Here is a 23,482-nt window from a genome sequence, read left to right as displayed (position 1 = left end):
AATGACAGTCAACCTTGATGTCATGCTTTGCCCACATTAGATCCCCGTTTGATACGGCTCATTTGGGTGAATTCCCTAGTAGGGGTTTGTCAAAGTACAAAACCTGGAGCCATGCTGACTTTTCAGTTCAGGGAATGGGGCCTTGAGTTTATTTTTTGTAACCTGTTATGGAAGACAATTATTCAACTTTTTTTTTTTTTTTTTTTATCTGGAGCCCAAGTATACAGTACAACAAAAATGAAGCAATTGACCTTGCACGGCGTACTTAGATATAGTATGTTTTAGTAAAGTACTGTATTTTCACAGCATCCCCCCCCTTTTAAATGTCACTTTCGGTTCTTATCATAACCTCGACCCACTGACCCCTTTGTGCCCCCCGTCTGATTAAAAACTACAAACGACCTCCAGCTATTCCAACCCATGTGCAATCCCCCAGCCCCCACTGCTACCCTACCACACTGCCCTGGAGGTAGCATAAAACCTTGTTGTGACACATGACAAGCAGTCAAGAAGTAAACGAACGCATACACGACACAAACATGTGGACAGCACACACACAAAGGCCGATTGAATGTGTGCCGAGTGTCTCCAGCTATTTTTGTCCTCTTCTTCAAAAGGCACATGATTGTGATTCTTTGCTTTAAATAAGTATCGTACCCTGTTCTTAATCTGCATAAAATGTCTTGTCTCCCTTTTTCCACATGCACTTTGACCCCCCCTGCGCAACATCACCAGGAATCAGTCCAAGGTAATGCCAACTTTTTGACCGTGTCAGCATGAGCTCATATTTGCTGCTCGTGAGTCACGCCTGGCCTTAAACAAAGACACGGCTGTGTTGGAGTGACTTCCTATTGGAAACCATCTTCGCTTTGTATTGTACATTCACACCATAGCAACCACTTAGTAATTGACATCTGCCTCTGTGTGCTTCCAGGTTTTTGCCTACGACTACTGCTTCTGGTCCATGGACGAATCAGACAAAGAGAAATTTGCCGGTCAGTTTTCCAAAAACATTCCCGGCACTAGGCCTGAACGATTTTAGGAAAAATGTCCCAACATTTTTATGCTATAAATTGAATCCCTTCACAGTTACGGTATGTAAACATGAACAAATATTGTAATAGAAGTATTTCTGAATGGTGTATTTAACTGCGGGAGTGTAGACTCGGAGAAGAGGACATGGAACTGTGAAACAGTGGGTCATGGATGTACTGTTTTTATTTGAATTATCTTGGAGCTGATTGGTTTGCTTGCTTTTCTGTCCACAAGTAGAATGTTCATTCTGATTGGTGATCTTGCGGCGATAAGAGGGTTAAAAAGCCCGCAGCATAGCTTTGGCAGGCACTGGATCACATTTTCAGAACTCAGAAAACAAATTGTTCAGCCCTACCCAGCACATATTGTCATAAATCTTGATATTTAAAAGACTAAAAGCGAGTGCAACATGGATATCTCTCCAGGTCAGGAGGTGGTGTTTCAGTGCCTTGGGGAAAGTCTTCTTCATAACGCCTTCCTTGGCTACAATGCCTGCATCTTTGCCTATGGACAAACCGGTACGTTACTCAACTGCAGACGGAGTGAAGCTGCCAACTAATGCTGCTTGGTTGAAATTAATCTATTGTGGTATAAATCAAGTTAAAGTGGAGTTTGAAGTAAAATATAAAAGACCTGCATTTTCTGATTATCTCACTGTAATACAATCACATGTATTTTTGAAAGCTGTTCTTCCAGCCTTTAACTTTAAAGAGGACGTTCCTTCCTCCTGTTCATGCATGCGTAGGTTCCGGAAAGTCCTACACCATGATGGGTTCGGGGGAGAAGCCGGGTCTCATCCCCCGCCTGTGTAGCGCTTTGTTCGAACGCACGCAGAAGGAGCAGCGTGAGCAGGAGAAGTTCACCGTAGAGGTCTCCTACATGGAGATCTACAATGAAAAGGTTCGCGATCTGCTGGACCCCAAAGGGTACGTCTTCGTCCTCAACGCTGTTAAGGTGTTTGCTCTATCTGACAACAGGCGTGTACTTCTTGAAACTACAAATTTCAATTATCATAATTAATTGATATAAAAAAAAAAAGTTTAATAAAAAATAAAAAAATGAAAAAAAATGAAACACCAATTAATATTATTTAATTTTAAAGTGGAAGTCAAATAAAATATTTCCCTTTCAATATTTTCTATGTAATTCATCCACCCGCATTCAGCCATCTTGGATGGCTGACATTGAATGCAGCACCGCCCCCTGCTGTTGACTGAAATTGACATCAAAGCGCTCAGGACGTCATGACTCGCCTGCGTTCCGGTATATGTCACGTGACCTTCGCAGTGCGTTTTTTATTATTATTAATACTGGGATAACTGTGGCAATCGTCACTAATGCTAATAATTTTTTCTGTAGTTCCACTGTAGCAAAAAACAAAACAAAAAAAAACAAAAACAACATAACGTAATTCAACATCTCCCCTGTTGGAAAACTGCTTAACATTTAATGTTAAGAAAGTGAGAGATTGCTGTGTAAGGCCAGCTGCCATGTATGGTCACTGGTTTTAGAGGTCGTGCCCATTGGAGTTCAGGTCATGTCCAACACTAAATCAGCACCACTGGCCTGCCGCTGGTGACCTCACCTTTGACTTGGATTGACCTTTAAACTCTATGCTTGCTTGAGTGGAAGAAGAGCAGACCATCTGACAACCATATGTGCTTTGCCTGTGATGAAGTTCAGTCTTGAATGAGGGTCAGAGATCACGAACCGGCTTTTGAGGTTGTGTGGTCAGAACCGCGACAATGTTGACGTAAGACCGAAAGTTTTCATTGTTCACCATTCTTGTTTTCTTTGCAGGGGCAGACAAGCGCTGAGAGTGAGAGAGCATAAAGTGTTGGGTCCGTACGTGGATGGCCTATCTCGGCTAGCTGTGGCTAGCTACAAGGTGAGCTTTACTGTATGTTTCTTTGAATTGTTTATTTGTGTAATTTCAATGTTTAATGATCATGAAGGATTAGCCGTGAAAATTGAGGTGCAAGGTCACAATCATTTCCGCCTACAGTTTGAATAATTTTTCAGCGCCGTTTTATTCCAAGCATGTGTTAAGATACGAACGGTGGTGTAGTGTGGAAAAATCTAAGAACTAAGAAGCAGTTCAATCATTGACAGGACATTGAGGTGCTGATGTCAGAGGGTAACAAGTCTCGCACCGTTGCCGCCACCAACATGAACGAGGAGAGCAGTCGATCACATGCCGTCTTCAACATCATCCTGACGCACACCCTGACTGACGTGCAGTCTGGGGTAAGTCTTGTTGGTGATGTTGCCATAAATTTACAATGCTTTTATTTTTATGTGCCTGGTCTGCAAGAATAAAAAATCTTTAGCGATTTGAAAACTCCTTGTGTGCACTTTTTAAACACTTTGTGTGTTCATAACATAATAACATATAAATAAACTTAAAAAAAAAAAAAAAGCCCGACCATGATAAGCAACCTGCAATATATCGACGCTCCTGTTCTATATGCCTCTTTTTGAAAGTGCAGTTGAACGTGAAGAGCTTTAAATTCGGAGCCTCGGGCCTCACTCATTTTACTCCTCGCTCTCGTTGACAGTCACAAAGCAGCTACTGGCACATTACGTTAATAATTGACAAGCGTTTCCAAGGCCTCGGTTTCCTCAGTCCTTCTCTGCGTTATTCTGTTTGTCATCAAGCAAAACATGGCTGGAGTTCCACTGCGTATTTCAGGTGAAAAATGTTTTTTTTTTTTTTTTTTATTTATTTTATTTATTTTTTTAAACTCTCAAGCGGCAATTTGGATAAGCGTCATGGCAACGTAAATTGAAGAAATGGGGGAAAAAAAGACATGAAAGCAAACCTGAATTAGGCCTCTTATAAATATGGATATTAAAGTTAGAAGATATTGGATGTCTCCCAATGCGAGTGCAGTATAACTTGGGGTCAGACGTACCCCATCAATGCTAGCTTGAAGTCATCAAACTACACAGATTGATGATGCGTCTACCCAAAACACAGAAATAAATAAAATAAACCAAAGCGCAATCGGACCATATTTAAGATTCATTTCAATGGCCAAGATTAAATGTATAAGTAAATTAAGTTACAACTGGCTCACAGAAGGAATCAAACTTATAAGTCAAGGTGCCACTGTAGGCAGTCAGTTGCAGTCGGGCGCTTGAACCTGCAGTGGAAATCCAGTCTTTGTTTTCAGTAAGCTTCAATGTGAGGATTAGTCACTGTGTTGAACAAAAAGCAGAAGATTCCCATCAGCTCTCATGCAAATTTGCCCGAGTCGTCCTCTGCTGCGTAACAAACATATCAGAGATTGGTCAGGCTCACAATACAATAGCCTTTTGTATTGTCGAGCCGCATCATCAACAGTGCTCACGTGGCCTTGAAACTTTTTTTTTTTCTTTTTTTTTTTTTTTTTAATGTAACAAATGAGCCACAAATCATGTGAACCCTCTTTCCCCTCTCTCTCTCTCCTCTCCCTTTCTTTTCTCGCTCTCACTCTCTCTTTCTCTCCCAGACAAGCGGTGAGAAAGTGAGTCGGCTGAGTCTTGTGGACTTAGCTGGAAGTGAGCGAGCTGCGAAAACCGGAGCGGCTGGAGAGCGTCTCAAGGAGGGAAGCAACATCAACAAGTATGAATCAGCGACACGCGAACGAGCACATGTCAGATTGCCCAGCATTTTTTTTTACATATTATTACGACTTTCATCGCAGAACCTTAGCATAACCAAAATGTTTATTTATGCTTGAATATGTTACCTTTCAATCAGGGATGTGTAGTCAGGGGAGGTAAGAACAGCAGAGCCTCTTCTGCATCATGAAGAGTAAAAAATAAATAAATAAAAAATAAATAAATAAATAAATAAAAAATTAAATAATTGAAAATTTTAGTTATTTGGGCTTTTCACCGGCTGTTTTACTGGACTTTGACTGATTTTTCAAGGCCCACAGAATATTGCGTTAGATTGCTATAAAAACATAGAACCCACCAAAAGAAAGATTAGTCTCTCTTTTTTTTTTCTTTTTCATCAGGAAAAAAAAAAGGACATTTCTGTTTCCGTTTTGCAGCAATTAGCATTAGAATATAGCTTTCGTCATTATACCCAATTTTTTTTTAAACAGTGTGGAAAAGAGCTTTTTGCAACATGGTCCTGATTGATCTCTTATGCTCTGCTGCCACCTGCTGGCCGTTTTTGTAATAAGGACCAATGCGTCAATCATTCTCTTCAGTTTAGAGGCTGCATCAAAGCCTTCTGTATGCTCTAGCATAAAACTAAAATAAAAAAAAAACATCAATACGTCTTTGGGAGCATGGCAATATTTAGAATAGAGCTTATTTATATGTTTTTGGGAGCAAATGAGTTAAAATAAAATTGGTCAAAATATCGTACTACAATAAAGGAGATGATTTACCTACTACAGTCAATATTCTGCCATAAAAAGGCGGACTACCATTAGGCAAACACAGGTCGTCCCCGCAAACGTCTAATAAAAAATGATCAATAGATTTCTTAGTGTCAATCATTCTTATTATTTCGACTTTACTGGAAGTTTTCCACTACTTTGCAAGCCTAGTAACATCAATCTTTTTTTCTTTTTTTCTTTTTTTTTAAACCACAAAGCATTTAGTTTGTGTTCTTTTCAAACCTCTGACTGTGTTTGCGTGCCTGTCAGGTCGCTGACTACACTCGGCTTGGTGATCTCCGCTCTGGCAGAACAAGGAACTGCTAAAAACAAGACCAAGTTTGTTCCTTACCGAGACTCTGTTCTGACATGGCTGCTGAAGGTACAAACGTGCACTTGCGCCAGCCTCCTCTCGCTCTGCTTCTTTTGACGTTCTCGTCGTTTCCGCTCCTGAAGGACTGTCTCGGCGGGAACAGCCGCACGGCCATGGTGGCGACGGTGAGCCCGGCGGCCGACAATTACGAGGAGACGCTTTCCACGCTGCGCTACGCCGACCGGGCCAAGAGCATCGTCAACCACGCCGTCGTCAACGAGGACCCCAACGCTCGCATCATCCGGGAGCTGCGCGAGGAGGTGGAGAAGCTGCGCGTGCAGCTGACTCAAGCCGAGGTGAGATTCCTTTCAGGTAGTCCTCGACATCCTGACCACATCTTTGACCTCCTCATTTCGTTCTGTTCGGCGCAGTCTTTGAAAGCTCCGGAGCTCAAGGACCGCCTGGAAGAGTCTGAGAAGTTGATTCACGAAATGACCATCACGTGGGAGGATAAACTTCGCAAAACCGAGGAGGTTGCACAGGTGACCGCGCCAACAAAGTTCATGAATTAAAGAGCGAATATGGAAAATTGGCAGCACCAAATTGAGTGATTATCACATTTGAATTCTACAACTAGTTTTCAAAAACCCACACTATGTTGTCTTTGTAGGCACGTCAGAAGCAGCTGGAGAGTCTTGGAATTTCCCTCCAGTCGTCGGGCATAAAAGTGGGCGACGATAAGAGCTTCCTGGTCAACCTGAATGCAGACCCAGCACTTAACGAACTGCTGGTGTACTATTTAAAGGTACACACACACGATTTAATTCAGTAGGCTTAATTAAGCATGGGCACCAGAAATCTATTGATTACATTTTAATTTAAACCAAAAATTTGAGTCAATATAACAAGCTGCATGTTCACTTCATTTTAAATTTAAAAAAGGGTCTGCATACTATGGGCTTGAGTGTGTGTGGGTGCGCTTGCATGTTGCTGGTGTCTGGCCAAGCCAAAACATTGTACCTCCAAAATTGTTACTTTTCAGGAGACATTGCATCATAAGAGATCAAGCCATTTTCAACACTTTAGATTGCTCAATATTTCATAAAAATTCAACCTACATGTGTGGATTGACCAAAAAGAAAGAATAGAATTTGTTTTTAAATTGCCAAAATTGTGACTCATGAGGTTTTGGCCCGATGACAGCGATGTGCAGTGTGTGCTTGTGTGTGTATAATAGAGCGGGTGGGGGCAACAAAATAATGCTTTTGCCCCTTTTAGTAACCGAAGCAGCAGCTACCCAAGCACTTAAATATTTTGCATGAAGTAAATTCTGAAGATTTAAAGTTGATGTTCTGTTATGTGGAGACAATTTTATCTAACATTTGTCAAATGCATACTGCTAAACTTGACTGTTGGTCTACAGGAGGACCACACCCAGGTGGGCTCGGCGGACTCCCAGGACATTCAGTTGTGCGGGATGGGCATCCAGGCCGAGCACTGCGTTATCGACATCACCGATGACGCTGCTGTCATCCTCACCCCGTACCCCAACGCTCGGTAAGGATCATGAACGCAGCTTACAGGACACTGTAAATGTTCTTCGGTTGGCTTGTACCCAGTTCCACTTAATTACTTTGTATTTTTTTTTGTACTGGGTATTTCCATGTACATTTCAAGTGACACATCCCACCCATATGGCTGTTTTGTTTGTTTTTTTACACACGTATACAATATGAATTTTAGATGACTGAATGCATGAAACAACCTACATGTGCAGATGCCCAAATTGCTCATTAATTACTCCATGATCGTCAACGCGGTGGTAAATGATAATACATAAATACTACATTTAGTTTGCCTGGGCTTATTGCTCCCCTCATGGACTTAGATGAAGCAACCCTCTATGTTATTTCCCAGGCCTCGTCCATTATTTTGCCTATTTAATAATGGACACACCTCTAAATTATCATGTCAACTTCATTTTAATGTTGAATCTAAAATGAAATCTTACAGAACGTGTGTAAATGGCTCTCCTGCCACCTGTGCACTACAGCTTCACCATGGTGACCGAATTCTCTGGGGAAACAACCATTTCTTCAGGTAACTAGTCCCCTGCTAGTTTGTAGGTGAAAGGTGTTTGTCTGCATCAAAAGTTCGAGCCATACACCATTTTTCCCCTGCAGGATAAACCTTCCCAAGCGGCGTATTCGAACTACGGAGGACGAGGAGGGCGATGGCAGCGTAATGAAGAAGAGTGGCAGCAGCGAGCAGCTTGATGCAGACGGTGACTCTGCCAGCGAAGTATCCAGCGAGGTCAGCTTCTCCTATGAGTTTGCTCAGACCGAAGTAATGATGAAGGCTCTGGGCAGCAATGGTAAGCGGGTCCTTTTTTCTCTAGTAGTGCATGGTCAAGGCCAGTAAGGCCTTCTCTGCTGACATAAACACGTTCACATGCGCTGACCTAAATTCTAATATTTGTTCCTTAAAAGTGTATGAATTTATTCCCAACAGTCTATTCTCTTGATTGTAGCATTTCTCTTGGCTGCACTGCTTCTAGTATGTGTATGTGGAAGTTGCATTTTTTTTTTTTTTTTGTCTAATCAGATTTCAGCCTTTGTGTTTCCATGTAAATTTAAACTACAGTACCTTGAAAACGTATTCCGGCCCCTTGAACTTTTTCACGTTTTGTGACTTTACAAAATGTATTTTGTTGAAATGTTGTGATAGACAAATGCGATGTATGTAGCATGACAGTTGCATGCTATTATATTGTGTTTTTGTATATGACTTCTATAAATGTGAGGTGGTATTAAGAGATGTACAAAGGCTGGTAACTCCCCACTGAAGGCCCGCATACAAAATGAGCAACCTGTCACTGCGTTTTTCTGCGTAAAAGTAAAAATGCTGCAACCCATCTTCACATGCGTTTGTCCCGTCAGACCCCATGCAGAGCGTCCTGCAGTCGCTGGAGAGGCAGCACGAAGAGGAGAAGCGATCGGCCCTGGAGCGCCAGAGGCAGATGTACGAGCAGGAGCTGCAACAGCTCCGTCGCAAGCTCAATCCAGACCGCCTGTCCACAGGCCCCCCGGGACCGCCCGCGTTGGGCCAGCCCGGCGCCGGCCAGCAGTCTCACTATCGCAGCATGGAGAGGCTTAGCGTGGGAGGCATGAGCCACTCGAGCAGCGCTCAGAGCAGATTGAGACAGTGGAGTGAAGACAGGTATGTGAAGATTCAACATCAAAGGATAGAGGATGACCTTCACTTTAGTTTAATATCTCAGCCTATATTGGTACTGTGGCTTACGAGTGCCTCGTTCTACCTGTGGCTCCAAATATTCTCCTTCAAGGGAGGCTGTGTTGGTGAGGAGCTTGAGGCGACTGCGGGAGCAAATAGTGAGAGCCAACCTCCTGGCGCAAGAGGCCTGCTTCATCGCCGATGAGCTGGAACGCCACACCGAGTACCGAGTCACCCTGCAGATCCCCTCAGACAACCTGAACGCCAACCGCAAGGTCTCGAACCTCAAACTCAACCAACCACACGTATGCTTCTCATAGGGCTCCATTCTTGTGGAATGGAAAACTGTTTCTTCCCTGAACACAAACTGGCTAGTGACTTTGAGAAATAGTCACAAAAAGAGCAGAAAAGTTGCTAAATTAAGCTAGCTAAATTGCTAAGTTGATGACTCCTTTTGCAAACTAGTATCTCTCTCTTTTGCAGCCATCATTACATCAGGGGATATGCTATAAACTACAGAAATAAAAAAAACTGTCCTGACAAATAATCTAGAATTAATAAATATAATTGTCTATTCTTAGCCTGATTGCGGTGTATACGTGTTTGCAGAGGGATGCTGTGCTCAGCGAACCCGCCATTCAGGTGCGACGACGCTGCCGCGGCAAGCAAATCTGGAGCTTAGAGAAGACCGAGAACCGCCTGGTGGACATGAGGGAGCTCTACCAGGAGTGGCAGGACTACCACCTGCATGACAACGACAACCCGGTAATTTAGCAGTGAAAGCTTGACAAGCAGAACCCGGTAGGTTAACATTGTATCACTTCCTCCGTCCATCCAGGGGATGCGCTCATACTTCCGGCGGGCCGATCCTTTCTTTGATGAGCAAGAGAACCACAGCCTGATCGGCGTGGCCAACGTCTTCCTATCTTGCCTTTTCTATGACGTCAAGCTACAGTACGCTGTGCCCATCATCAACCAGAAAGGAGAGGTAAGACGTCCGTGAATTAAGTTCAAACCTTTGAGTCCAGTTATGCAAAAGTGGCTTTTTCACTTGTACATCAAATAATTGAATCTCTGGCTTACTTGCCCAGCCTTTGTGAAATTACATAACATTTGTGAGTCAGCTCATCTAAATTATGCTCGATGTGATAGTGTGAGTAATTCAAACATAATAACACCCCACATTGTGGTTTCCAATGCATCTGTCCTGCAATGGAAGTGGGCTGGTTGAGCAGTGGCTCCACTTGCATGAGAAAGGACCACCCCTCAAAAACAGGCTGATTTCAGCAAAGTGAAAAAATAATAAAGGAGGATTGATTGATCCTTGCAGTATATCAACAAAAACATAAATCTGAGAAATGTTTTAAATTCTGGGGGAAATGCAGGCGTCATTCCGAGACTGACATTTTTCAGATAGGATAATTGTTGCTTGTTGTCATTGTCAGGTGGCTGGGCGTCTCCATGTAGAGGTGGTGAGGGTTGGAGGTGCTCTAGAGGACAACATCGCCGGAGGAGACGATCCTGACAACAACCCGGATTCAGAAATTCAGGACCGCAAACTTGTCTGCATGGTAAGAACTGCCGAATGCCTGGCGCCTGAGTGTCAAGAATGTTCATCAATCAACATCAACAATCATTTGTTTCCTCCAGATTAAAATCCTGCAGGCCACTGGTCTCCCCCAGTATCTGTCCAACTTCGTCTTCTGCCAGTACTCCTTCTGGGACCAGCCCGAGCCCATCATCGTGGCCCCCGAGGTGGATCCCTTGTCGTCATCGCCCAGCACCAAGGACCCGCATTGCATGGTGGTGTTCGACAGCTGCAAGGAGCTGGCCGTGTCCGTGTCGGAGGATTTCATCGAATACCTGACCGAAGGGGCCGTGGCCATCGAGGTGTTCGGACACAGGCAGGCTGACTCGGGAAGGAACCCGGCCCTCTGGGACCTCAGCATCATCCAGGCAAAGACCCGCACACTACGAGACAGGTGAAGATTTTTACCGTCAGGGGCCATTTCAAGTTTCATAAAGTCTTACGAAAACCATAACTCATGTTTATTGGTAACACAGTGAAATTGAGTGGAAATGTACTTTGCAAGTTGATGTACTTTTTTTTTTTTTTTTTTCTTTTCCCCCCCACCTCTAAAATGTCTAAAGGACCACTGTGCTCCTAGTGAAAATTAGTCTGGAGCCTCAGAAGGTCCTATTAAGTTCACCTGTGAAGATTGTACTACATTTGATGTCACCCAAAAGCCCAATAATGTATCCCTAACTTTTTTTTATTTTTTTATTTTATTTTTTTTTATTTTTTTTATTTTTTTTATTTTTTTTTTTTTACTGATAAATGTTATTCCACTTATGTGCTGTATGTGACCACCTGAATGTGTTTGTTTTCGCCCCGCAGGTGGAGTGAGGTAATGCGCCGGCTGGAACTCTGGATCCAAATCCTGGAGATTAATGAGAACGGCGACTTTGTCCCGGTTGAAGTCATTCCCGCCCGAGACGTCAACACCGGCGGAATCTTTCAGCTTCGACAAGTACGGATGAAACCTCTCCCTGTTGTCACTCTCCAGAAGGAATCCCAAAGTAAACTCGTCCTTCCTTCCCTGGCTTCTTATTCCCGCAGGGTCAGGCGAGGAGAATCCAGGTGGACGTGCGCTCCGTTCAGGACTCAGGCACCATGCCGCTCATATCGGAGATCGTGCTGGCTGTGTCGGTGGGCTGCGTGGAGATCACAAGCACCATCAGCACCGAGGGAGACGAGATGGACAGTTACCAGGTGGAAAACGGTTATAGGGACCGCAATAGGATGCGAGTAAATGACATCGGCCCTAGAATTGTTTAGAATAACGTCCATTTTCTTGCACAGGAAAGAGACCTGGAACGTTTGCGACGTCAGTGGTTGTCTGCGCTCACCAAGAGGCAGGAGTACTTGGACCAGCACTTGCAGAGTCTGGTCAGCAAAGCAGGTAAGCCACAGCAGCACACAAGTGCGTATTTGACGTGCTAATAAATCGTGTGTCAGTAGAAAAAACAGAGGATGACATGGAGAGGGAGGCTCAGCTGCTGGAATGGCGCTTGACACTGACGGAAGAGCGCAATGCCGTTATGGTGCCCTCTGCAGGCAGTGGTATTCCCGGAGCACCCGCGGAATGGTATTTCTGTTTCGTCCTTCATTGACTTTTTAGCTATTTATTTTTTACGTGTATTTGAAACAGGCTTAACATGCCCCCCCCCCAAAAAAAAAATCACAGATTTACCTAAACTTATTTCAATTGCATATGAGGGGGGGAAAATCAGCCATAATCACCATTTTGATCAACAGGAAGTTATAGTCTCAATATTACTGAATTTAAAAAGTCAGGAAAACTAACTGAAACTACATTTTATGTTCACAAAACTAACCAAAACTAACTATAATTATAGCGAAAATGTCATTGGTTTTAGTCTTTGGTAATTAATTTAATGCATGAGCATTCGGAAATGATTTTAAGTGTGATTTTAAGTAGATTTATTTTTATTAATTTTTTTATAAAAAAAAGGACCTTCAGATGAAGTCGCTCTCATGGTGTTTTTTGAATATTGTGAACAAGTAATACACATTTTTTTAAACTAAAATACTGAAACTAACTATAACTAAAGTAAAACAAAGCATTTATTAAATAACTAAAACTAATAAAAACTAACAGAACCACCCTGAAAACTAATTTAAAAAACAAAACTCAAAACTAACTAAAATGAAAATTCCAAAATTATAATAACCGTGGTCAGAGTCAAAATTTGATAAACAATAATGAGTTCATGCATGCTGATGTTGATGTTAATGGACGTTTGCGTTTGTGCATAGGGTTCCACTTCCAGGCATGGAGACTCACATTCCAGTACTCTTCCTCAACCTCAAACGTATGTCATATGTTATGTGAAGTAATTACTTTGATCCATTACTGTATTCAGTACCTTGACAATGTTTAATGCTGTGTCGCGAACAGTTTATGGGTATCTAACGTTGTTGGTATTCATGATTTTCAAGGCAATTAATTGTTGTCATTTCTACTTATTTCATATTTGTGCCTCCAGCTGACGACCTGAGTTCCCAGGACCAGTTTGAGGTTCCCGACGCGGGAGGCTGGGACGCCACGCTGAGTGGTGAAGACGAGGATGACTTCTTCGACCTGCAGATCGTCAAACACTACGACGGCGAGGTAAAAGACGACGAGGAAGCGGGGACTCATTTCCATCCGAGTCCGCTCTTAATCGCTCTTTATCTGGCTCCCAGGTGAAGGCGGAGGCGTCGTGGGACTCCACCGTCCACGAGTGCCCGCAGCTGAGCCGCGGCGGAGCTTGGCCCGACAGCCGGGTGTACCTGACGGTGCGCGTGGTGGTGCAGCTCAGCCACCCGGCCGACATGCAGCTGGTGCTGAGGAAGAGGATCTGCGTCAACGTCAATCCCGGACGCCAAGGATTCGCCCACAACTTCCTCAGGCGGATGTCCGCGCGCAGCACCATCCCCGGATGCGGCGTCACCTTTGAGGTGGTCTCCAACATCCCGGGGGTAAGGCCAGGCAACAGGAAAGCAGATGGTCTCAAACTTTTTGGATTCACGGGGTGGAAGCATAAAAGTTGCCCATTTTCCAGAAAGTAATTGTCACGATGACATTCAAATTCATACATTCATACATTTTAACAAGTGAATTTCAAAAACACAACTTTAGTCTTGTAATATTTAACTCATTGGCCCCCAAAAACGTATAAATATGTTATATTTTAAATATTACAAAGACGTATTTATATGATTTTTGTTTTTTGTTTTTGCAACAAGCTCTTTTTTTCCCAGTGTTTTCACCAGGAATGTGAATATCGATGAAATTTATGTGTATTCTAATGCTAATTGCTGCAAAAGGGAAACAGATAGAAACATACTTTTTTTTTTTTTTTTTTTTTTTTTTTTTTCTGATGAAAGAAGAGATTCTAATCTTTCTTTGGGTAGGTTCCATGTTTTGATAGCAATAGAAGACAATATTTTTTGGGCCTTGCAAAATCAGTCAAAATCTAGGAAAACAGGCCGGAGCGAAGGGGGTTGCTTCACTGAAAATGGATGGGAGTGAATGAGTTAATTTAAAAAATAAATAAATAAATAAATAAATAAAATAAACTTTAATTTTAGAAAAAAAAAAACATTTATTCTCTAACAAATATATTTAAAAAAAATAACATTTATTTTAATCTAAATGAAAATATGACTTCATTCTTATTAGTTTTTGTCTTAAAATAAATATATATTTAAAAAAAAGAATTTATGCTATGTGATGTTTTATTTGCACACCGGTCTCATTTAGGTGTGTACTTGGTGCGTGTGAATGATAACAAATAGAGTAATCATGTATTGTTTAGTTCATCTCCAAGCGACAGCTCTCAGACCTCGTTTTGAGAATTTCAGTAAAGCACGCTCTGGGGTTTCCCGGGAAAATGAAATGTGTCGTTCCCCATATCATCAGGACGCCCCTGGGTCGGAGGACCGGGAGATGCTGGCTCGTCTCGCCGCCAGCGCTAATAGCAGCGAGTCGGCCGACGACGAAGCCGCCATCGAGAAGTACCTGCGCAGCGTCCTCAGTCTCGAGAACATCCTCACCCTGGACCGACTCAGACAGGTACACACCGACCTAATGTATTTTCACAATCGGTCTAGTCACAAAAGCATCACGAAGAAGGAAAAAAAAAAAAATCACATGAGTTGTGTTTTCGGCGGACATTTATTTGACAAAAAGCGAGACTAAGCTCATCAATTCCCTAATTGCGTTGACGGCAGCAAACGAGTTCAAGTTGGATTTGAAACTACGGCTTCTTCCTACGGAAGGTTTTTCTTTGGCTTACCTTGAAAAGAATCCCGCTTCACATTGTGGCCAAACTGAATCCTGGTTGCTTATTATTGTGCCTTTTGCTGCTGTCAATTGCAAATACTTGTTTTGGTGAATACCACCTGCTAAATTTGCGAGCTGTCCCCTCTCAAACCTCAAGTTCTGTCCGACTGCATTTCCAATGAATCTCTTTCAAATTGCAACAGACGGAGTCAACCAGGGAGTCATTGGCTAACAATTTTGTGACTTTCATATTTTCTGTGGTTAACTAGTTTGCTGACAAGAAGACAAGAGTGATTTTAATACAAATGTTTGTGTTAGCATATTGTCCCGCTATTAACATGAGTCTGATTTATGCAGAAACAGGTAAATGTCATATTTCTCGGTTTGTGTGCTCAAGGAAGTGACAGTGAAGGAGCAGCTCGCTACAAGAGGAAGAAGCAACCGGCGGAGTCTCAGTTCTCCATCTGTTAACAGGGTAAGTCAAATGTGGAAACAACCAACACTGAGTAGTGTGAATAAGTAATAGAAGGTGTAAATGAACCAATTTGAAACCATTCGACTTGGAAACCGCTTGAGACAGGATGTCAGGCAGTCCCAAAACCACAATATGCAACATCAGCACTTTCAAGTATAGGAAGTAAGCAGTTTTGTCCGTTTCAATGTTTTTTTTTGTTTTTTTTTTTAATGGGGTAAACCCAAGTTAACAATTCTGTGTTCTCCTATTTCCAATAATTTTGCAAGAATGAAGTCATAATTCAAATGTATCTAAGTTTCTGTGTTGTTCGGATAATCATTTAGTTTTGAAGAAAGTAGTTGTTTACAAGAATTTTGAAAAAAATGATAGTAATTTTTGTATAACAGTTCAACATGGCAGATTGACTAGAATAAGTGACTTAAAAAAAATGTAGATTTGATTGAAAAGTTGCAATTTTCCCATAGGAAAAAAGCCAAAACAGTCAAAAAATGTAGAGAGAAAAAAAGTTGCAAGTTTACAAGAAAAGGTCTAATTTTATGAGAAAAATATGTAAATGTACACGTTATACAATGACTAGGAAAAAAGTTGTCAATTTACAAGAATAGTTGAACACTGCAACAGACAGCAAATCAGTCCAACCCAAAGCCGCAATCTGCAACATCAGCACTTTCACTACATCAAGCAGTGTGTGTCCTAGTAAAATACATTTTTACAGTAAAAAGATTGAACTTTCTCATTTTATTTTCATAGACGTAAATATTGATATTCATTTAATGCTTTTTTTTTTTTTTTGTCCTCAGCTGTCTGGAAGTAGACAAGACTTGTCCACCACCTGCCTGCTGGAGGACAAGGTAACACACACACACGATATAATGATCAAATATAGTAACTTTCTTTAAAAAATCTTGTTGGAGGTATTAATTTATCACAGTTGATTACTGAGGTCGGTCAAAGATGGAGCAGTTTCAACATTTGGACCCTCTTGTGCAACTAAATCATGTTGCGAAAGTGTTTTTGATGCTTGAAAACAAACAAAAGGTGAAATTTGTGCGTGTTTGATGACGTGACCGTTTTTGCGTGTTGTTCAGGCCCGCTGGGAGAGTCAACAGGACATCTTCATGCCGTCTGCGTACCACCGCACGCTCCCCCGCCCGGCCTCGTCGCCCTCCACCTACTGCCCCGCTCTGCCGCCGCCGTCGCAGCAGCCGCCGGCGCCCTCGTCGACTGCTGTCACTTCACCGCACAACCAGGAGCCAGAACAAGGTAAACCTCCGTTAACCTCTTTGTCCCGTTCTTCACCTTCCTCATGTTCTGCAGCTGCTGCTTCTGCTGATGAGGAATTTTTTTTGACAGCCTCAATTTTGCTTACAAATGACATGTAACCCCTAAAACATCATCTCGAGAGACTATTTGATGGATTGCAATGCATTTTTTTCCCAGTCTTTGTGCCATGTTCTTCAACTTCTCTGCTAATCTTTCACACCTCCTCGACTCCTTGCCTCCTTCCTCCTTCCTCCTCCCCCCCCCCCCCCCCCCCCTTCAGGTCGTTCAGGACTTGCTGCCTCTTATCTTTCAGTGAAGGCGTTGGTTCCGCAGATGCCTAAACTGCTCAAGTCTTTATTTCCGGCGCGCGACGACAAGAAGGAACTGAGGCCGTCGCCGCATGGACATCAGGTGGGCAAAAATGGCCGACGCGCTCTCACCCCTCCTCCCATGTGGTTCTCAAATGAGTCGTTTTAAACATTAAGACATTTTTTTCCTTACACCATGCAACATTACAACCTTTTTCTTGAAAAGAGGCAACGTTTGAATTCCAATAGCATTTTGGTGTACCTCCAATAGTGGGGGTACACCAAAATGCTATTGCAGGGGTCAGAGACAATTGCAGAAGTTAATGACGACAAAGTACTACTTTTTTGCTATGTTGCATCGAAATGAAGCATCTCTGCTCACTTCAACGTATTTTCTCAACACTAGATGTTGCCAAAGCGACAGCTTCTATTTTTAGACAAGGAGTTAGTTTGAGCACAAAAACTGGAAAAAGCGAGTTTTTCTGTGAAAAATGGAGAATAAGTTCTTAAAAAGAAAAAGAAAAAAAAAAAGAGATCTATAAGGCTGCAAACCAGTCATTTGCGTTTTTGTTTTGCAGCACGTGCCACGCATCATGTCGCCACCAGGGGGTGATGACAACAGACTCAAGGTGGACATGGTGAGAATGCATTCCTGGCTGCCTGCTTTTCTTGTCTTATAATTCAATTTAAATTGGCTTTTCTTGTGTAAACTTCCCAAATTTAGCTGCTCTGCTGTACTGGCAATTTTTTTTTCTGTGTTACCTGCAAGCGTAGTGTCCCTTCCTGCTGCTTTTTTAGCATAAGCAAATCTAGTATCTCTCTCCCATGGTACACAATTTGAAAAATATATTCAGCATTTTACAATTAGTGCAAAATATACACTTATAAAATGACAAGAAAATAGTTGTGAATTTCAAGGTTAGTCATGTTTTTTTTCATGTTTAAAAATTAAGTAAAATGTCATTAATTATAACAAATTTAACTGTACAAGAATTCAAGTCATATTTCAATTTGTGAGGAACAAGTTGTAGCAAATAATAAATGTATGTATAATATCAATTTATGCTTATTTGTAGATTTACAAGAATTAAAGCTAGGTATAGTTAAAATGATTTAAATTGAAAAGAATTCATAAAATGTTAAATTTGCACCAAAGGGGGAGTGAATTTATGAACGAGGCAAAAGCGTAGATTTAGAAAATGTTCATAATAGAAAATTTCAGGAAAAAAGCTTTATATTTTTGAGAATTAAGTTATTAATTTACAGGATTTCTTTTTTTTTTTTTTTTTTTTTTTTACATTTACTGGAATAGTAATAAGAGAAAAGTTATATAAATTTGGAACAATTAAGTGATAAAATTCCCCCCAAAACAATAATTTTGCTAGTTATTACAAGAAAATATGTACATTTTTGAGAAACGTAAATGATATATACAGTATGTTTATGAAATGAAGAGTCATGCAAGTTTTAATCGAATAAAATGTGTATGTCTGTAATTTAGTCATAAAATTATGACAAGTTTGCCAATTTGCAAAAGTACATTTTAAAAAGTAATCTAGAGAGAAAAAACATTTGACGTTTTGCGACTGACGCTGGTTTCGCCGCTAGGCCGCCCCCGTCCCTCGAGCGCCGGCCCGAGAACGGCGGCCCGACCCGGCCGACGCCCCTCCTCCTCCTCCTCCTCCTCCTCCTGCACCCGCGCATGACCCGCATGACAGCGCCCCCCTCAGCCCGCTCAGCCAATCGTCCAGCGGCTACTTCTCGGCCAGCGTCTCCACGGCGACCCTGTCCGACGTCCTGCCGCCCCCCTCCTCGTCCTCGTCATCCTCCTCCCTCCTCCTGGACGCCGCCAATCACGACGGCGTGGCCGCACGCCGCTTCCTCTCTGAACAGAAGGCGCCCGGCGACTCGCCCGTCTTGCCCGACTGGCTGACGGACGGCGCCCACGTGGCCGTCGGCGCCGGCAAGGCGGGCACCGTGCGCTACGTGGGGGCCGCGCACTTTGCCGAAGGCGTGTGGGTGGGCGTGGAGCTGGACTCCCCCACAGGTGAGCTCGACCGGCGCAATCGCGGCAGGAAATAGATTCCAGTCCGGAAATGATCACCTGAAACGTTCGTCTTCTCTGCCTTTCAAGTCATCACATTATGAGCAGAAAAAAAAAAAGTTTGGAATTCATGTCAATTAATGAGGTATGTCCTAAAGTTACCAGGGGGAGAAAAAAGCTGTAAGCGTTGAAAGAAAGTTTTTAATTTATAAGAATTTGTTGAGGGGGAAAAAAAGTAATTTGCGAAAGTTATAAGGAAAAAAAAAAAAGTTGATTTCATTTCAAAGCTATGTCATCTAAAAATAAAAAAAATCAAGTCTTTGAGCCTAGGCAAGAATTTGAGAGGAAAAACAATAAAATTACAATTATAAAAACAAAGAAAATGATCTTGGGAAAAAAAAATCAATTCATAATAGTTATATCATGAGACGTACAACGAAGAAGACATCAGTTTATGAGAATCAAGTTATCACATAATAAAATAAATTCAAAAAATATATATATAATAAATAATATACCAGTAATATAAAATTATGTGAAAAAGAGACAATTATCTTTTGAAGTAAAATTACAAGAAAAAGATACAGCTAAAGAGAATTACTGAATCATAACATTTTAAGTTTTTATTTTTTTAAATGTTTTTAATGGAGATTATCTCAAGGAAAAATGGCCCAATGAGAAGACAAGAATCAAGTCGTAAAATTGTGAGCATGGAAAAAAAAGTGAGCGTGTGTGAAGCTGGACTGTGGCTAAGCTAACGCTCAATGACGTCACGGTCCCGTTTCCAGGCAAGCACGACGGCTGCGTGGGCGGCCATCGCTACTTCCGCTGTCGGCCCGCGCACGGCGTCCTGGTCCGGCCCGAGCGGCTGACCTGCCGCGGCGGCCATCTTCCCGCAGACGCCGCCCGCCCTCCCGTCCTCCGAGGGGGGGACAACAACCGCAAGTCCTGGAGCAGCTGAGAGCGGCCCCGCCCACCCGCACACGCCCAAATCGCCTCTTGGGGCTCCGCCTTCTCGCCAGGAGCAGATAAGAGCTTTGTCGCCAACTTTGGCGTCACTACCCAGAATTCCTCTCACTGTTTCGCCGGCCTGCGTTTGGCGGCCGTCTCAGGGACTGCTGGGCGGGTGAGTCCCATTGTTGTTTGTTTTGTTTTGCCGTTGTGTGCAATAAGTCGGCTTTTTGGCTCCGTGTTGACGTCAAGGATGACACACGAGGCCCGTCGTATTGGTTGAATAAGTGCGTCTTATTTTGAAAAGACTCTTATGTAGGTGGGAACAACTTCCTGTCTCGTCGTTATCGTTGTAGGAAAAACAAAAAAAAAGCAAGATGGCGCGCATCTCTTTAGTGTACATTCCACAGACGATCCGCCGCCAAGCTAAGACCTTGCCGCAGATAGGTTTTTTTTTTTAATTTGTGATGACTCGTCACTGTGGTGGGTTAGTCAATTGTGAAAATGATATTAATATACACACACAAATAGAAATAGGGATCGTGATTGCACAGGAGGATTATCAGGGCCACACTGATGACAAGAACGCAAAACAAATAAAACGTTGGCAGTTTACAATATGAGGAAAAAAAATTATGAGAAGAATTCAATTACAAGAACATTTCTTCTCATTTTATCTGAGGGGGAAAAAAAAAAAAGTTTTAAACATTTGCCAAATATGCCATTCGTTTATATTTGTAAAATATTAACGTTTTACTGCCGAAAATAGCTCAAGTTATAAGAATAAGTTATAAACCTAAAAAAAAATTTGTAATAGTTGATTGTCCTGATGACTTCTTTTCACAAACTGTCTGAATTTCTTCTCATATTGTCTTACATTATTTTTGCTCAGTGTGGCCCTAATAATAATCAAATGGATGATGATGATAATATAATAATTGTTGTGAGTGTGAGCATCATCTGTATTTGTGCACCATATCGTCACATTTGGTTTCAAACGCACACGAATGCCTCTGTGGCACAAAACGTTTATTTTCATGAAGCCTTCTTTTCTCGACGGTCGTTTTTTGATTTTTCAAAATTGCACAAATGAATAATCGCTGCTATTAACACTCCAGAATGACTCCCATCGTAGTTGCAGTCCACACTGACCGTTTTGTTTTGCTTGCAAATGGGGGAAGAATTGAGGCACTTTTTGTCATGTGACTTTTGCAACGAGGAAGCTGGAATGTTTTGATGCGTGGAGTGGACACACATATGATTGCTTACTTGATTATTATTATTTCATTTTATTTTTTTATTTGCCATTTTTTAACACAGTGGGACAAAATGATGGTATTAGAGTAATTTTTTTCTAAAACATTCAAATATTTAATTAGTTAATTAGTTGCAAATTTTACAAGCTAAAAAATGAAAAAGTTCTAATATGAAGAAACTTAATGTAGCAATTTTAAAAGTTGTTTTTCTGACAGAGTAAATTCAAGATGGAATTTTACTGCCAAAAACAAACAAACAAAAAAAATCGTAAATTTATAAGAAAATCTAAATTGACATGGAGGTTTACGAGAATGTTGGTATTTCGTGAATAAAACGACATCAGAAATTGCAAAATCAAGAAAGATCACAAGAAAGATCGATATTGACAGAAAAAAAAGTGCTTCTGTTCTGAGAATGAAGATAACAAAAAACAATTCTGATAGTTGGATTTTGAGTATAAACATGCACTTGCAACGTGTTGAGGAAAAAATTAAACATTTTGTGATGGAAATAAAAAATCGTCTATTTCTGCTCGGTAAGTCGTATTGTAAAGCATCGTTATGAGAATCAAGTTGCAAGGTCACATGAATGATGGTCATTTTAGGAACAAAAAAAGGTTTGGTGTGAAATTTTATATCTCACTCAAAATATATATATTATTTCTTTTTACCAGAGTAAAATTGTCATCTTCCCATTTTCTTTTAATATGAGTAAACTTTGTGCAATCTTGATTAAAAAAATAAATAAATAAATTGTAATGACGTGAATGGAAAGCTTGATTGAAGGTGATCTTGCAGGTGTCTGATGGTTATGTCGCAAGTAGTTTTAGCAACGTCGGGCTCGAAGGAACTCAGCTGGTGTGTGCGCATGCATGCGTGCGTGTCTTGAAATGGTATTAAAAAAAAATGGACCTAACTTAAGCAGTAAAAAGACAATAATAATAATTCACATGAGAAGTCATCGTCGTCTAATATAATCATTGTCATAATTTGATGTTGCCATTTAATAACAGAAACGGTTAGGAAAATGTCTGATAACATTTACAATTTTATAAAAGTACAAGCCATATTGCAAGGAAAAAAAAAAGACAGAAATGAAGTGACAATAATTTGAGACTGTTAGAATTCATGCGAACAAACTGTAATTCGATGACAGTCATATTAGCGGAGAATGTAGAGAAATATATTGGGGGAGTGTCACAATTTTCTCTGGGGAAAAAAATTCACAATTCTGCGAGAAATTAGCCGTAATTTTAAATTGTCAATCAGTTAAATCTGAGGATAGTTGTGATAAGGAAATTTAAAGTTGCAACATTTATAAATGAATAAATAAATAAAAATTTCCAAGGAGGGAAAAAAAAACATTTTATCAGAAAAATTTCAGAAGCTCATGAGAAAGTTATAACACGTTTAATTTTACAGTAATAAATTTTTTTTAGTTAAAAAAAAAAAAAATCCTGGGTTAACATCGTCATCATTTTATAATTTTTTTAAGATTGCAATTCTGTGAGAACAAATTTGTACACTTTTTTTTCTTTTCTTTTTTTTTAATGAGGCCATAAAAAAAATAAAAAATAAAAAAGTATGAAGGCGCTGTTTTACAAATGGGGTGAAAAAAAAAAAAAAGAAAAGGTCATTTCTTTGACAATTTTTGTAGTCTGCACAAAAACATCCCTGATAAGAAAATGTTGTGGCGCATCTCATATCAACATTTGCACACGTTTTTTTTATTTTTTATTTTTGTTTTCCCCTCCTCATGCACACAATCGCTTCCTGAACTTGTCACATGCCAGTTTGTGACATCATCATGACGTCATACATGACACAAAGGCCACAATCAGTTAAGCGGAAACTTTTTGGTGGCCTTGCCTTGAACTAACCCACATGAGAAAGTGCCGTCTAACTTGGCTAGGGGGCGCTATTGTGGGGAGGATGGACGTTCCCCGAACTAAAAGGTTCATTTTGCTTGTATTTATTTTATTTAAGTGTTGTCAACATAAGCGCAAATAAGCAATACAATCTTTTGCTTTTCTGTTACTAAGGGATGAGTATGATTAATAGCGCAGCAACGCAAACATTTCATATCGACAAAAGATGAGCAATCACGTTTCTTGCTAGCGTGCGTGCGTGGACATGTATGGAGATGGAGAAGAAAAGACTGTTGAGCACAGATGTTTAATTTTTTTTTTTTTGTTTTTTTTTTGTTGATTGCCTATTAATATTTCTGTCACTATGCTGCAATCCAAAGAGAGAACGTGTATTATATAAAAAGAAACATCTATCATGTTTTTTTTTTGTATCATATGAACAGTAATCTAAGAAAATAAAAAAAGAAAAAGAAAAATCGATGACTGCTGCTGAGTAATTTGTTG

The 23,482-nt window shown here is 41.1% G+C and overlaps 1 protein-coding gene across 5 annotated transcripts in view; it reads left to right on the top strand.

The window, feature by feature from the left end:
* kif13ba (kinesin family member 13Ba) overlaps nt 1–21,865 on the top strand; it is a 32,358-nt gene extending 10,493 nt beyond the window's left edge. For 2 of the 5 annotated variants that reach the window (XM_077520189.1, XM_077520188.1), the window contains exons 4-38: nt 736–748; nt 935–995; nt 1,461–1,553; nt 1,781–1,961; nt 2,836–2,923; nt 3,148–3,282; nt 4,530–4,642; nt 5,685–5,796; nt 5,871–6,083; nt 6,159–6,269; nt 6,398–6,532; nt 7,151–7,284; nt 7,741–7,827; nt 7,911–8,101; nt 8,667–8,946; nt 9,074–9,236; nt 9,571–9,726; nt 9,800–9,949; nt 10,407–10,532; nt 10,612–10,943; nt 11,360–11,492; nt 11,582–11,734; nt 11,825–11,924; nt 11,981–12,110; nt 12,803–12,858; nt 13,033–13,157; nt 13,232–13,507; nt 14,451–14,603; nt 15,211–15,288; nt 16,089–16,139; nt 16,377–16,551; nt 16,832–16,962; nt 17,438–17,497; nt 18,468–18,906; nt 19,692–21,865. In XM_077520189.1, coding sequence (XP_077376315.1) covers nt 736–748; nt 935–995; nt 1,461–1,553; nt 1,781–1,961; nt 2,836–2,923; nt 3,148–3,282; nt 4,530–4,642; nt 5,685–5,796; nt 5,871–6,083; nt 6,159–6,269; nt 6,398–6,532; nt 7,151–7,284; nt 7,741–7,827; nt 7,911–8,101; nt 8,667–8,946; nt 9,074–9,236; nt 9,571–9,726; nt 9,800–9,949; nt 10,407–10,532; nt 10,612–10,943; nt 11,360–11,492; nt 11,582–11,734; nt 11,825–11,924; nt 11,981–12,110; nt 12,803–12,858; nt 13,033–13,157; nt 13,232–13,507; nt 14,451–14,603; nt 15,211–15,288; nt 16,089–16,139; nt 16,377–16,551; nt 16,832–16,962; nt 17,438–17,497; nt 18,468–18,906; nt 19,692–19,864 — 5,107 coding nt within the window. In that variant the 3' untranslated portion in view covers nt 19,865–21,865. The remainder of the gene's footprint in view (nt 1–735; nt 749–934; nt 996–1,460; nt 1,554–1,780; nt 1,962–2,835; nt 2,924–3,147; nt 3,283–4,529; nt 4,643–5,684; nt 5,797–5,870; nt 6,084–6,158; nt 6,270–6,397; nt 6,533–7,150; nt 7,285–7,740; nt 7,828–7,910; nt 8,102–8,666; nt 8,947–9,073; nt 9,237–9,570; nt 9,727–9,799; nt 9,950–10,406; nt 10,533–10,611; nt 10,944–11,359; nt 11,493–11,581; nt 11,735–11,824; nt 11,925–11,980; nt 12,111–12,802; nt 12,859–13,032; nt 13,158–13,231; nt 13,508–14,450; nt 14,604–15,210; nt 15,289–16,088; nt 16,140–16,376; nt 16,552–16,831; nt 16,963–17,437; nt 17,498–18,467; nt 18,907–19,691) is intronic. The other 3 variants (XM_077520190.1, XM_077520191.1, XM_077520193.1) reach the window with 3 other exon arrangements.
* The last annotated feature ends 1,617 nt before the right edge of the window (nt 21,866–23,482 follow it).

Source organism: Festucalex cinctus, chromosome 4 (genome assembly GCF_051991245.1).
Source record: "Festucalex cinctus isolate MCC-2025b chromosome 4, RoL_Fcin_1.0, whole genome shotgun sequence".
Taxonomy (NCBI): domain Eukaryota; kingdom Metazoa; phylum Chordata; class Actinopteri; order Syngnathiformes; family Syngnathidae; genus Festucalex; species Festucalex cinctus.
The sequence above is the reverse complement of the archived record's forward strand: the minus strand, read 5'-3'. Positions and strand labels throughout refer to the sequence as shown.